Source organism: Corvus kubaryi, unplaced genomic scaffold (genome assembly GCF_017639235.1).
Source record: "Corvus kubaryi isolate FWS band 111438036 unplaced genomic scaffold, C.kubaryi_AGA036_p1.0 split1-37296, whole genome shotgun sequence".
NCBI lineage: Eukaryota > Metazoa > Chordata > Aves > Passeriformes > Corvidae > Corvus > Corvus kubaryi.
In genome coordinates, this window is record NW_024582075.1 from 6,811,007 (window position 1) to 6,826,328 (window position 15,322).

At 37.6% G+C, this 15,322-nt stretch overlaps 1 protein-coding gene across 2 annotated transcripts in view; it reads left to right on the forward strand.

Annotated features, from left to right (window-relative positions):
* The window catches only part of PCSK5 (proprotein convertase subtilisin/kexin type 5), a 229,293-nt gene that overhangs the window by 171,691 nt on the left and 42,280 nt on the right, over positions 1 to 15,322 (forward strand). Inside the window, exons 19-21 of one of the 2 annotated variants that reach the window (XM_042012673.1) lie at positions 30 to 159; positions 1,204 to 1,319; positions 2,490 to 4,644. In XM_042012673.1, coding sequence (XP_041868607.1) covers positions 30 to 159; positions 1,204 to 1,319; positions 2,490 to 2,605 — 362 coding nt within the window. In that variant the 3' untranslated portion in view covers positions 2,606 to 4,644. Of the gene's footprint in view, positions 1 to 29; positions 160 to 1,203; positions 1,320 to 2,489; positions 4,645 to 15,322 lie in introns of those variants that run through there. The other variant, XM_042012677.1, reaches the window with a different exon arrangement.

The window sequence follows — 15,322 nt, forward strand, 5'->3', positions numbered from 1 at the left end:
ACCTTCTAACAATTTCTCTTTGGACTAAGGTGCTGGAATAGATGCCTGTATAAACTGCACACAGGGTTATTTTATGGAAGATGGAAGATGTGTGCAGTCCTGTAGTAGTGGTTATTACCTTGATCACTCCACTGAAAGCGGATACAAAAGCTGCAAAAGGTATGATCAGTGGCTAATACATCTGGCAGTATATCAGGCAGTATATTAATATATATAAATACTAGTATATTTGGCAGTATATTAGCTATTACTGTGTTGAAAATGATCATACTTACTAGAAGATAAAATACTGCTGACTCCAAAAAATACAAAAAAATTGTTGTTGTTATTATGATGATTATGATGATTTATATTCATATGGGTCTTATAAAAATATTTTTTCTGGTATATGTGTGTGACCTTCCCTTTAAAACAGCCTATAGTGAGAGTGGAAGTAGATTCGCACAGAAGCGTAAAATTTACAAATCTGACAGGGGATCTGTATTTCTTAATAGCAAACAAAAAAAATCAAACTATGGGTTTTTCATTGCAAGTTAATTACTATTTATAAAGACCATTTCATTTCTTCCACTACATAATCACATTTATTTCTAAACTACTGTCCAGAATAACTTCAAGTGGACAAATGGCTAGATAAATCTTGGACAAAGTTGTGCTGTGCAAGGAAGGAACATTTTTTTCTATTCCATTCTTTCTTAAACAAATATCATTTTTTGCCTTTTGGAATAATTTATCACTGACTCTGATCTGAGTTCAGGGCAGGAAGGGAATCACTGTGTGTTTCAGTGTATTCCACATAAAAGACAATTAATATGTAATGAAAATATGATGGAGCAAGATGAGTAATGAAGGGACTGGGCATCATGTCAGCCATTTATATTCTGTAGCTTTAGTTTGTGCCTTTCTGGCACATGTATGCACCATCAGCTTGATATTTTTGCTGATTATTTTTGCATAGTTTCAAAGCACTAGAATAATGCAGCTGCGTAGTAAAAAAGCTTGAATAGAAAGTTGTTGATGGAAAGAAGAAGGATGGAGTTGCAGGGGTAGTCAATTATTTATTTTGATAATTAGTACCAGTAATATTATAGTACCTGATACCTCTAGAAAGAACAAACGAGTCCTTTGCAATGCTAAAGAGGTCTCCTAGGAAGTCTTATATTTGGTGAGGCAGGAAGACCAACGCCTGCCATTGTCTCTTAGGTGCGATGCCAGCTGTTTGGATTGCAGTGGCCCAGGAGACAGAAACTGTACGAGCTGTCCAAGTGGCTATAACCTAGACACTGGTGTCTGTGTCGTTGGAACAGTGTGCAAGGATGGTGAGTGCAAGTCTCTGAAAAGGTCCATTTTATCACTGCCAGCTTCTTCTTTTACATGTATTGGGTTGGTTTGGCCTGCTTCTCTTCTTCTTTTAAGTAACATCTACATAACTTTTTAAATTATTCAGGTGTATGAAGAGGAGAAATTTGCATTTGCATGTATTAGCAAGATTAGTCACATCCACTTTACCTGAATTTTCCTAAAATAATTTTTCCCATTGCCAACAACCTACTTTTCCTTCCTTAGCAATTTTTCAAAAGCCATTGCTTTCAACAGATTTTTGTATGAGGACCCTAGAGTACTATTAATAGAACTACATTTATCTATCTCACCACTTTAAACTGTGAAAGTGCTGGTAAGTAAAAACAATTTAAAGTGCCTCCAGTATTGCTTGACTCGTGTGAAAGGGTAGTGAGAAAAAAAGAATTCTGAAATAGGGAGCATGCAATTTAGGGTGGAGATTTGAACTTCCTCCAAATTCCCTGTGGCAGCCAAGATAGCCTTCTTGTTGCATATGATTGGCTTAATTATTCACTAATATTAATTCCTTTTAAATGCCACAATTACAGAGACACTTAGTGCTTCCCTAAAAACGTTACCATGTGAATTACTTGTAAATAGAGCCCAACAAGTGCAATCCAACAGAAAAATCATATCAGAACAAAGTCTGGGAAGATATCTGACATCGGATATAGTAAAAGCTAACAATGACTCTTGGGTCCAGCTTATTTCCACTGGATTTACTAAGAGTTGACTTCAATGCCTTACAATCAACTCACTCTACAGGATTTGCATTTCTGTTGAGAATGTTTTACTCTTTTTCTGTGGTTTGATTGTTTTATTCTTTTAATTCATAAAAATTGAGAGCAAATTCCTTTGCTGTAAATACCACTGTATTCTAATTATTCTCTTTCTAATCTTTTTTTCCTTTTCATAAATGGATACCAATCATTTCCTGTCGGACCACACAATATCTCTTCCTGAAAAAAAAAAAATGCTGTTGACTGAAATTCCTTTTGATGGACCAAATTTCCTACTTGCTACCTGCTCCTGAATGGTCTCTTCAACCAAATCTGCATGTCTGACCAATTAAATCTTCTTCCATTGTACACGCCGTGCTCTCCAAACCTTCAACCTCCCCTCCTTCTCTTGCTGCTACCCTCTGGAAGCTACGGAAGAGTCCTGGGCCGAGGGAGGATTCTGTATGCTGGTGAAAAAGAACAATCTCTGCCAGAGGAAAGTACTTCAGCAATTGTGTTGCAGAACATGTAAACAAAAGGGGTGAACTGACACCTCCCAGCATCCTCCTCCTCCTGTAGACTTATAGATTAACCGTATTACTGAAAAAGGAAAAAAAAAAAGAAAAAGAAAAAGAAAGCAAGCCACCTTTCTCCCTCTCCCCCCTCCTTGTCTGGGGAGATGGCAAACTGTTCGTTGGAACTTAAATGGAAAAACTACAACACGCCTACCTTTCATAACTGGTTGTCTAGAGCTGAGCATCCAGGATCACAGAGTCAGTATTGTGTGACCAAAGCATTTGATGCCAAAATTAACATTTAACTCTTGATTTGATTTCCTGTCAACCTTAGGATTATTCCTGTTTTTTGAAGGTACTTTTTCTTCCCTTCTTTCCTGCTTCTTTCCACTTTGAGATGTTTAAAGAGTGTTTCAAGAATACAACACAAGTTTACATGGATTAAAACTAAACAATACAAAAAAATTTGCATTAGTCTTTTTTTGTGCTGTATGTATTGACAGGGGGAACTTGAGTTCCTGAGGGGATCAGAAACATCATTAGTGCAGGACTAAGTTCTGCCCCTTTTGTAACACTATTTTAAAAAAATGGAAAGTGAACATTTCTGCACACATTTCTTTCTTACTTCCTCTGCTGTATGCTGTTTTTTGTATCACATGCAGTATGTATATATGTTTGCCCAAAATGTGGTTTTGGTCATATAGATTTCATTTTTAGACAGGTGGCTTATTAACAGATATGCTAGGATTTTTATTTTATTTTTTTAAATTGTCAAAGCTATTTCAAATAAACATTAAAAAACCATTGTTCCTGTAATGGACAAATTTAGAATATACTACTTCTCTTGATTTGCGTAAGTGAGAATAATGTATATGCTCAGAAGTCAGAAAACATTGCTAACATGTAAGAAGTATTCATAAATTATTGTTGTCTTGTAATGTTCATTTAAAAAGGGGATATTATCATACAGATATGTGGAACTATTTCATAGTGCCCATATGTAAATGCCAGTGTGACTATATATGACAGGATGTGTTTACAGGACTGGATTTATAATTGTGCCAAATACACCTCCAGGAATAATTGCATATAGGGCAATAAATCAGTGGTTCTCTTGGTGTCGTGATGGGCCTGAGTCTGCTTTTAACTGCTCACAATAGAAATTTCAGCAGGAATAGTCCTGCTAAGGCCAATGGAGTTACCTCACTGTAAAATGGTCCTGAGTGATAAGAGAAATGGCCCCAGCCTCACCCTTTTTCTGCCCAGGCACATGGCTGCCAGTACAAATTTCTGTTTAATTTATCTTCTTCAGCTTCACTTGGCATACAGTTCAAAAGACAGTCAGTTCACATAAAACAGAAAATTGAACTTCAAAGATACTGTTTACTGGGGATAATACTTAAAACATACAAAGTGTCTTTCTCGGTTAGCTTTCCTGGACATACAAACAGAAAATGGATTGCAGCTGTTTAAGCATGTAAGTCCTGGAAAATAAAGGGGATCAAAAATGACTGTGGATGTTTTACAAACAAATGAATACAAACTTTTAGAGGTAATGTCCTCTTTAGTAGAGAGCAGATAAACTATTACAGTCTGGTTCGGTATGACAGAGTGCAGTCAAGCTCCTTTGGTGCCCATTACAAATTTCCTGATAAACATTCAAATTTGTGCTAGTTTAACTACTAGTCTGTTACTGCCTCATTTCTCAGTATAGCGTGTTTAAATAGAACATAATGCTTTCAAAGTTTAAGTTAATATTATATATGTTATATATAAATATATATTCACTATTGAGATTTAATTATGTAATGGATTGTAAAGAATCTGTTTGGATACTTACAAATGTCTCTAACACTATTATAGAGAAGAAATTAATAACTTTGTTTTCTTTAAAAAAAACCTGACATTGTTATAACGAAATCCATTTTTACTGAAAAAAATACTGTACATGTGTAAAATGTTCAGTTGTTATTTGTAAAATAGGGTAGTTCTGTTGTAATTGATATTGGCCAAAATCAATGTTATTCCATATTTTATTTTTTCTATTAAATTAACCTAAATTCCTGTTCCTTTGGTCTGGAGAAACATGTTGATCCGTATGTTAAACATCTTCGTTGAAGGACGTAGGTAGCTCTGTGGTATAGAGCACTTAGTTACCTGGGTATTTAATTTTATTACAGCCTTTTTTTAGTTGAAGTGATGGAATTTATGATTGCAGAAATACCTGGTTTACGTGGAGATCACCTTTAGGGTAGTAACAGTAGAGTCATGTCTGAACCCTAGTGGGTAACAATCTTGACTTCCTCTGATCTGTAAGAGTTTGCGATGGCTCTAATCTGTTGTGTGTTCAAGATTAAAAAGCAAAATTTGTGACTATCTGTTGGTTCAGGCAGTTAAGAAGGAGGGTTTCACCCTTGCAGTCGTACAGACTGGCCCCTTGGCACAGTATCGTGTTGGTGTCTGTGCACGTGCCAGTGCTCGCACGCTCTACAGCTCAGATACAGCCGCAGAGTTGCCAGACCTAGAGGGCTCCCTTTAGCCTCAGTGGTAACCCCTGCAGGGTCAGGTCCTTCACTGGCATGAGCTGTTGCTCTTGTTCATTTACCACTTCGTGCCACAGCCTCAGTGGAGAGCAAAATGGCAGCTTATCCAAGGAGTCATGTATTCAGATGGCATTTTCAGCACATTTGAGGCCATGTAAAGAATTTCCTGCAAAAAACCTCACCACTTAGCCATCTCAGTGTTGCTGACCTCTTTTGACCTGGTTTCAAAATAAGGAGTTAGTCATCATTCCCACAGTTTCCATGTCAATCCCCAAATCTAAGCATATGTGGGATGGCGCATTCTTAGCAGTAGTTGGGTGAGACCACACCTGGAAAAAAGGTTGCCTACAGCGTTGTATGAAGAACTGCTTGTTTCAGCTCCCACCTCACCTTCATCTTCCAAATGAGCAGACAAGTAAGCATACATCTGAGTTTTAGGCTGAAAACCAGAACTTTCTGGTGTCAGCTCAGACTCTGATCATCTTTATTTGTTATGCCTTAATAGCTGTTGTCAGACACATGCAAAATTTGTAAGCAGCCTATATAGCTTATACTTGTACTAGAGGATTGCTGCAGCAGCAGGATTGCAATTGAAAGAAGCTAGTTTGTTGCCAGCTGCAGAGTTTTCTTACGTAATTGATCCTCTCTCTGATTCAATGATGAGTACTTTGATGTGTTCGGTATTTGACACTGTTGATGACACCCAGAATGGATACAGACCATTTCAGAAAGATCAGAAGCTACTAAGTATGAACAAAATAATAAATTTTTTGTCAGGAAAGAGTGTGTATGACATCAGTTTAAATCTGTTCATTGATTTCATTTTATTTATACCACAAGTCAGAAAGCCATGACAAATTGAAGATGCCATTGTAGTTAGAACATGGTATTTCCCAGTTCATATTTGTCTAGGAGAATCCTTGATTTAAGTGCAAATTGGACACATGTCTAGACCTTTACTAAAAGTCTCAAAGTTTTTTAAAAACAACAGCTGTGGTCAAAAAACAAAAAAAATCACATATGCTAAAAAAAGTTTACCATGCCCCAGACCTGCAGAACATCCTTCAGAAGCCTGTTGGGCGGGGGTGTTATTTTATGTTTCCTTTTCTGCAATGGAGTTCCAGCCTTACTCCCTTTTCAGCTGCAGCTCTCCACCTCAGCCACATACCAGTATTGTAGGATCAGATGCCAGAATAAGTCAGTGGAAACCTTCTGCTTCTGACCAGCAGCTCCTGGGACGTTTGGCTTAGCCCGCACTGAATACACACACTTGTATCCGCTGGCACTCCCTGCCTCTTTCTGGGGAGGCTTTGCAAACTTCCTCTCTGTGAAGCACACTATTTTCTAGTAAAGATTTCCCTGTGAGACCATACAAAGGTCTCAATCTCTATTGCAATTGCAGCTTTCCAATGTCATGTCAAATTCCTTGCAAGTGAATTTATTCTGTGATAGCAGGCTGCTGCTTGTGCCACATTATCAGATCATGAGGGGGTTGACAGACGTGTGAGCAAACCTATAGGCAGAAGCACTAGGGCTGTCTACAGCAATTTCACCCATCACTAAACGCAAGTTACAGCTGCTGATGACCAAGTTAATCCTCTTAATAGCCATCTGTTACATTTTAATGAATATATTTAATGAACTGAATGATTGTAAGAAGGCCTGTTATAAATTCAAGATTTCTGTAAAGACATGTAAGAGATTGCATGTGTGAGTCAAAGCTTTTAATTTGCAGTGCAAGTCGCTGAACATTAACTTGTCTATGATACATTACCATGCCTTATATTTATATTGGATATGCCATTGTCCTGTCATTGGTACAGAATGAACCAAGAAAAGTTCTGCCATTAGATGTTTGTGCAAGGTATTTTAATCAAGCATTAAAAAGTTGTACAGCATACAAAGAAAAACCCTAGTCAAGTTTTCATCAAAAGGAAACTAATATACAACAACATGCATGACCTTGATCAGAATAGGGAGTTTCAATAAGTGAAAAAAGAAGGGTTGAAAATATATTTTTGACGAGCATTTTCTTTACCAGCGGAAAAACCCATTTCTGTTTAACATAATTTTAATTACATGTATTGCTTAAGCTATTTTATAAGATTTCTATTTTTTATTGAAATAGATGATTATCTGATTATTTACTACCACCTGTCATGATACTCTGTTGGGGCTTAAAGCCTCTTCATTAGCAAGAATTAAAGGGTTGTGAGTGCCCTAAGAACAAACTAAGGCTCTGAACTTTAGTATTGCATCGAGCCAGTGAAAGGGCAACCAACATCCACATTTCAGTCACTGGTTCCACACCAGTGAGCAAAGAGGATTCGGATCTATCAAAGGCCTTGTACATACTGTGATTTCTCAGAGCACAGTAACATGAGGTCTTACTAGGAAAACTGTTCTGAAGTCCTCAGGATAAAGCCAGAGAGACTGCAATAATGTTCACCTGCTGTGCGATCGTAGCAGACATCACCACAGAGTTAATGTCTAATAGCTGAGCTGTGACAGAAATTATCCTGAAGAACTTCCTTTCTGGATTAAAAAGCAGTGTTTATGCATAAAAACAGAGACAATTTCTACTTCTAGAATGGGAGTTGTAGTCAAAGGAAAACATATCAGGGGGAGGAAGCTCTTATTATTTTTAAAAAATAATTCCAGTTAGCAACAAATGCAGACTCTGTGCTGCTCCAAAGGCTGGCCATTGTTGGTTTTTGGCAGAAAATACATGAGCAACTCATGTATTTGCTGCCAAAGATGACCAAGGAAGCTTAGAAGAATGACCCTCATACAATCATCTGTTCGTTTTTCTGAGTGTTTGGGGGATGGATTTGTTGAAGGTCTTCTGGGAAAACAGCAACACTTTTCAAAGCAAAAAACACTCAGCCATCAGGAAACACAGCAGAGAGCAATGAGGTGATTAAGTACCCATTTTTCCAATCAGCCTGGGAGTGAAAAGCCAGAACACTGGCAAGCAGTGAGTACTTGTTTACCAAGGAGAATTAATGGCTCTATCATGCAAATTCAACAGTAACACTGAATGTTCAATGGAGCATGACTAATGTGGTTTAATTATAATTCAGATAATACTGCATAACTTTTCCATTTACAATTGTCCTTTGCCTGCCTACTGCCCCACTCTTGATGCCTGCAGATGTTCTTTGAGAGGTGGATTGGAAGGAAAGTCTAGCACCTGATTGCCAATCCCCACAGATCAGGTTGCTGTCAGCTGCCATGCTCATGACTATGCTAGTGGACCATTCTGTAGCAATGCTACTGGATAAAAAGACAAAAATTACTCAAATATTCATTCCTGAATAAAGTAGCCCCTTTTCTTACTACAAGAGAAAGGAGGCCATACCAAAATGAAGTTGTGTAAATGTTGGTCTTGCTGTGTCTGCCTCTAGCACATCCTCTCTGAACACTTTCAAGGCTGAAAGGAGGATTCAAAATGAGTTCCCACTGTCAAACAGTGTCACAAAATCTCTCTCCAGGTATATCTGAATTAGAAGAGCCGTATGATTTCCCCATCTCTACACCTTCGACATAAGTGATTGTTAAAGGGAATGTAATCTGTAATCAAAGAACAAAAAAGATTACCTTGCCGATGCAGAGGTGCTTATAGCAGAGAGCAGGAACCAGGGAAGATTTTAAGCAGGGGAAGATCACCAGTGTAAGTGTATTGAGGAGGCTGAACAGTTAGAGATGGGAATAAAATTTAGACCTTTATACCACTCATTAAAAGATTTAATTTGATCTGCTCTTTACTTCCAAGGAGGTACTTGTATCTTTTTGGCAGGTTTCTTTCAGGCTTTAATATGTCTTCATCTCTGCAAATTAAACAGAAATTGCATTTGATTAACAGTACAAATCTATGTTGTTACATCTTGTTGGGACAATAGTTGGCCTGCTACAAGCTGCCCAGTTATCAGCAGATCTCTGTTCATATCCTGATTAACTTGAAGGTGTCCAGTACAAACAGCCTGTGCAGGAGTCTCTTGGCTAGAGATGGATGACACCACTGAAATACTGACCCTAAGCATCCAGCTCTTCCCACTTCAGGTTTTTGTCTGTTCAAATCAGACTACAGAGATCCTGCAGTGGTCAGGAAGGGCTCCATGTGTACAAAGTACACACTCCCTGCTGTATAACATAGGAGAGACACACTGTGTTACCTTGGTTGCCTCTGATGTGTGTTTTCCTCCAGCACCGAAAGATTCTATCTTTAATGTACTCCATGTGCTAATAACACCAGCTTTACTCAAAGCATACCATGTTTGTTTTTATATTTCACAAGCAGCTACCTAGTTTTCCAAAGAGGTACTATGAGCACTATGAGATAATTTTCAGTGGGGTTCAGGTGCCTCTGTTCCACTGCCCTTTAGAAGATTGCCAAATACTGATTTTTATGAAGAATGGGAAGCTTGAAAATGTAAAACAGGGAAAATTCCAGTTAGAAAGCTCAAGAAATGGAGAGGCTGAGCATACTTTTTTCCATTGTGAGTCTAAAATTTTGAGAGTACTGTAGTATTTCCCCCTCCTTCAAAAAGTTAGAAGAGTACAAACCAAAGCTTTACAGATACAGATCCATAGAGATTGTTCTATTTCTCTTCCCCCTTTCTCATGGGGCTGCCAAATTTCAGGCTGTAGGTGATCAGCAGAATACCTTGCCAAGCTCTGACATAGGTGCTTACAGGCGAGGGGAGAGACCACGAACCCAGCCAGCTTATGCTTCCAGGCATCCACATAATTAGTACAAATGGAGTTTTAAAGTAAAATTTTTAAACGCCTAAAAAATTAGTAGAAATGGAGATCTAAAGATTATTTTTAAAATGCTAAAAAATGTCTTTCTGGGGTCTGTTTATGCCCACTAAGTACTGCTGAGGGCTCTGACTCTTCAGTGGGTTTCTAACAACAATTGTATTAATACTATGTAGAAATGTGGGGAGAAGTACACATTGTAAAGGGAGGGGAAAATTCCTTTCCGTTAGAAATAAATAAGGCAGCTTTGGCTAATGTGAATGTTTTTATTCTGCAGGGAAAAGCATAGAGGGCCTTGTAAGATAGTGGAGTCTGATAAAGGCAATTTCCTCGCTCCTGACTGTCACAATTACAGCTAACCTGAGTCTCTGTGTGAATCTCACCTAATCCTGCAACAAAGGGGCCTTTCATCCTAAAATCATTATATTACACTCAGCACACAGCTATTCAGAGAAGAGGTGTTCAATCCTTTTCAAGGTTCTGCTTTGCCCCTTGGCACAAGGGGGAGATTTAGTGACTTAGGAATCAATATCCTATTTTCAGCCTTCTCATTTGTCACTGCCTAGAGCGCTTTTGAAGAGTTCCAATCCTGAATCCCTCTCATCACCTCAAATCATAATATCCAAAAGTTTTGTCCATGAAGAGTATCTTCTTTGTCCCTTCTGCACACCCAAACAGGGAGACAGAAATTTGGTCATTGTGTAATTAAGCAGGAGGCTGAAAACTGAAGCTAGACAAATAATTGCAAACCAGATGCACAATTTTGCACAACTGCCAAATCTGAGGGTAAAGGAAATGTCTTCATCTTGAAAATGTTACAACATGGACATTATGGCAAGATTTCTTTCGGGGACCTGTAATCTATTAAACACTGAGACCTTGGCCTAAGCAAAGGAGTAACCTTAAAAACAATCCTCAGGATGAATTTGCATGGATTTTTATATGCAAGTTAGTTTTAGTTGTCTACTTAAGCTTTATGAATAAATGTTTCTTCAGAGAACTCAAGGAGCTGATCCCATAAGCCAGACAAAATGAAATGTATCATGGCCAAACATGAGAAAAAGCAGAGGGTTCCCTAGCACTAATTTATTTCAGTTCTCACAGCTGATGGATGAGAAGCAATTCTGAGCAGTTTTTGTTTATTTGCTTTGTCAAACCTTTATAACCTGTAAGATTACATACAAAAATCCCAAGTACAAAATCCATATCCAGATTCCCATGACAGTAAACAAGCAAAATGGAGGAAATAAGGTAGTTTTTTCCATTAATTTTAAGGAAAAGCCATTGTGGCAATGTTATAGACAATAAAGAGTATTTTAAAATTAGATAAAGTGATATTTTGATCAAACAAAGTGGGGAAGTAACACATGACTTGCAGTGACTAAATCTCATGGAGTGACTACAAGAGAAAAAGATTTATGACAGCCAGCACATAAAAGTCCATATCTCCATGCATAACTGACAGGGATATTCACACCCCCATCTAACTGATCTCCTGAAATATCATTTGCTGTCAGTGAATGGCGCAGGCTTTGGAAAGCAAGCGAGAAACAGTGACAAGCTAAAGGTACACTTGATGCTGCTTGGCAACTATGAGAGTGCTCCAGACTGGGACTCAGGAGAGACAAGTTCTAGTTTGCTATTGCAAACTAATTTGATGATTTTATTGCAACTCAGGTTTCCACCTCCTTAATGGACGATAATAGTTCTTATCTCATTTTAAAATGCATCATATGAACTGATAGGAACTGAGTGTTAAGTATAGGGATTTTGTATGTAGTTAAAGGCACAACCTGAAACCTGATGTAGGCCAAATGTAGAGTTAGACATTCCTAATTATGGACACAAAATTATACATTAAAATCTTCCTATTATGAGGAATCGAGTCTGTTAACATATCATTATTCCTTCAGTATCTCCAGTTCCTTTTTTTTGAACAAGGTGACAAATGTTTTTAAACAAGGTGACAAGGTAGCAGCATTAACACAATAGTAAATGATAAAGATGAGATGATCCAAAGTAACAGATGATCATTGCCTGATTGAAAACAAAATGAAGACACATTGCTGAGAGTATTCCTCTATTAAGTATGTTGGACAGATAAAGAATTTTAATAGAGAGGAAAAAAAAAAAAAGAAAAGGAAAGAAAAGGGTTGAGGTTTTGGCAGCCTGTATTTATCTAGCAAGATTTGTAAAGAAATACATTGCTCACAAGGAATTCTGGCAGATGGTTGAACTGCCCTGTGGAATAGTTTAAAAGTCTTCTTTTTTTAATTTCAGTGTTAACTCTTTGAATATCCACCAAAAACTATTTTGTTAACATGTCAGATCTACAGTGCTAGATGTGATTTGCAATTCAGAGGGCCCAACATTTAAGTATTTTCTGGTGCACATTCTTATAATAGTATTCATTAAAATGCTTCAGTTCAGAGCCACAGAACTGGTCTTCCTGGCACTGTTCCAAGCACAGCTGAAACAAATTACACCACTTCCAATGAAAAGCATAAGATAGAAATAACTAAAACTTTTAAAAACTGAGTACTTCTGCTATGTGTGAAGGATTTCATCAGGCATAGCTGAGGTGTATGAATTAGTAGCTCAGGTCCAGTGGATAGGTACACAGGATAAGCATACAAGTAGTGCAGGCAAATAAAGTAAAGGAGAAACACAAAAGTTTTCTAATGCGTATCACAAAACAACATCAGAGAAGCAATTATGTAATAAAGTCGCCCTGATTTCCCAGGAATGTAAACCCAATAGTATAAAACACTGAAGCATCAGACCCACAATGGGAATTCTTTTCAGATGATTTCAGATAATTTTCAGACTTTCATGCATTTTTTCATGATTGTATTATTGTCCAAATACATGTGAGTGTGTCTGTGTGTATATATATATATAATTTGTCCTAGTTTCAGCCAGGACAGGGTTAATTTTTTATGCTATCTGGGAAGGGGGCATGGCCAGACTCTAATGTTATTGGATACCATCTCACATCACTTTTGAGGGGCAGGCAGTGCCTGTGGGAGAGAAAGCATGGAGGGCAAAACAGTCCATTATTGCTTTATTTTCCATGCCAATAATTTCAGCCTTTTGTTATTAACTTCGTAGCTGTTCATATTTTCTTATCTCATTGCTGTTTCCAGTAAATAGGTCTTATCTCAACCCTTTATTTTCACCTTTTGTGCCTCCAATTACCAACCTCATCCCCAGAGAGGAAGGGGGGAGGGGAAAGCACGGGGAAGGGAAGCAAGCAGGTGGCATCGGTCTGGGTGAGTCTCAGTGAGGTCACAGAATTGGGGAGTACTATTCCTAAACCATGAAAAAATCATATATTAAAATCTCATAAAACAATTGAAAACACAGGATTCCATGTTACAGCTTCTGAATACATATCAGAAAGTCTCAAGAGGCTTACATTAACCAAATCTGTCAATGGCCTGAAGGCCACATTATTTTTTTCTAGAAAGTGAGAATTATAAATATTTGCTATTGTGATAGATATGCAGCAATATAAGCATGTTATCTGAGTAACATCTAGAAAAATTTAGAATCCTACTGCATTCTATGTCTAACAGCTTTTCTAATGTTTTTAGTTTTAGTCCTTTATAAAGTAATCAGACATACAAGATGCAGTGTTGCAGTTCAGAAGTGCTGCACCAGTTCCATGGAACTAGTCAGTTTACACAATTCAACATTTGGCTATATGGGCATGCAAGGGATTACATAAATGCATGGAAATAGATATGTAGATACATAGAGATGTAGATATAGATGCATACAAATCACTCTTAGTATAATGAGAACTATAAAAATGTGTGACCATGTATGCATTCAAAGACTTTTGTTTCCGTGATCTCATCAGGAGACTCTTCATTTTGCCCCAGTCTGAACTTCTTCCCAGCTAGCACTGATCCCAGAACAACCTCTAAGGAGCACTCTCTTCACAGTTTATGTGGTTCTATCACTGGCTTTGGTTCGTCTTTTACTTTTTGCCTCTCTTTAGAAGACACACAAACCATTACAAAACAAAAATTACATCTCTGCCCACATTTTGGGTACCCCAGGTTTCACCCAGAGCTGGCTAGATGCTCCAGTCAGTTTGCCTTTATAACCATACTGTTCCCATCCCCTTAAGCATGTAAATACTATCCTAGCTCATATCTCATACCAGAGGTTTCAACTATTATAAAATTTGTTAATATTGTTTAATATGTAAAAAACACAACAATTAAAAACACGACAGGCAGAGACCATAATTTGCAGTATTTTAGAATTTTTTTTCTCCTTACATCCTTTTAAATTGATACAAGTGTCTGCTTGTACAGTGCCTTTGCTCTTCAAATGTAAGGAAGTCATTGCAAGGGAGAGCCAAACCCCAGTCATTCCGTATTTGTATTTTGATTCCTAAAGTTCACTATATTTGCCAGATCTGGATTTTCCAGCAGCAATGCAAGTGGAAAGAGTTGCTTGATATTGAAGTATCCATAGAAACTGCAGGTTTTATGTATTATATAGAACTTTTTGCCCAGCCTCTTCCATTACTCAAGAATGAAGGAACAGCCAATTCCTTAGATATATAGCCTCGGTTATAATACATTTTCCCAAAACAAACTGACATAAAAGACCCAATCTTGAGCCTTATAAAACTGCGTGATAAATTTACTGTCCCCACATAATGCTGCACACAGATAAATTATTGTACTACTTACCAAATCTCTGCCCTAAGAGTTATTAGGCATGCAGCTTACCAGTTTGTACCAGTGTTTTAATTAATATCCAGTAAATAAAGAGGCAAACTTCACAGTTCAGCAGCACAGTAGTACTAGGGTATTCATGATCTGGAAATGTTTATATCTTTATCTCAGTTTTAAGGTAGAAATCCATATAATATACATTTTTTTTTCAAGTCCAAATGTGCACTTTGACACCAAGTTTTGATTCAGCCTAAATGGAAGCCTAAGGTCTTGTAGGTAGAGAGTCTTCCATCAGCAGCTTGGGAGGGAGACAAATATGCTATAGCTAGAGATTTGGGAAGCACCAACAGGTCTCTAGCTGATGGAAGCTTGCTCAAGTCCATCTCCTCATGTGACATATCCGCACTCATGGCAGCAAACCCTTCATGCTGCAGCTTGCAATCAGGCTCATGTTTAAGACATTATATAATAAATCTCAGTAGCACCAGTTTTGATGTAACTCATGAGTCTTAAGAGTCTCATTACTTCAACTGATGCAAAATAAATTAACAAAAAGAAAAAAAATCACTCTTTGTCAAATTCTCATGGAAAAGAAAAATTAATAAACAAACAAACAAAAAATTAAATAAGGACTAGAAAGTAACAAGTCTGAGTATCCTGGTTCCCCAAGGGAGCTAGTACTTGTTTTCTTGATGCCACAGGAAAATGTGCCCATTTCAGTAATTAAAAATAGATCCCATTCCTTT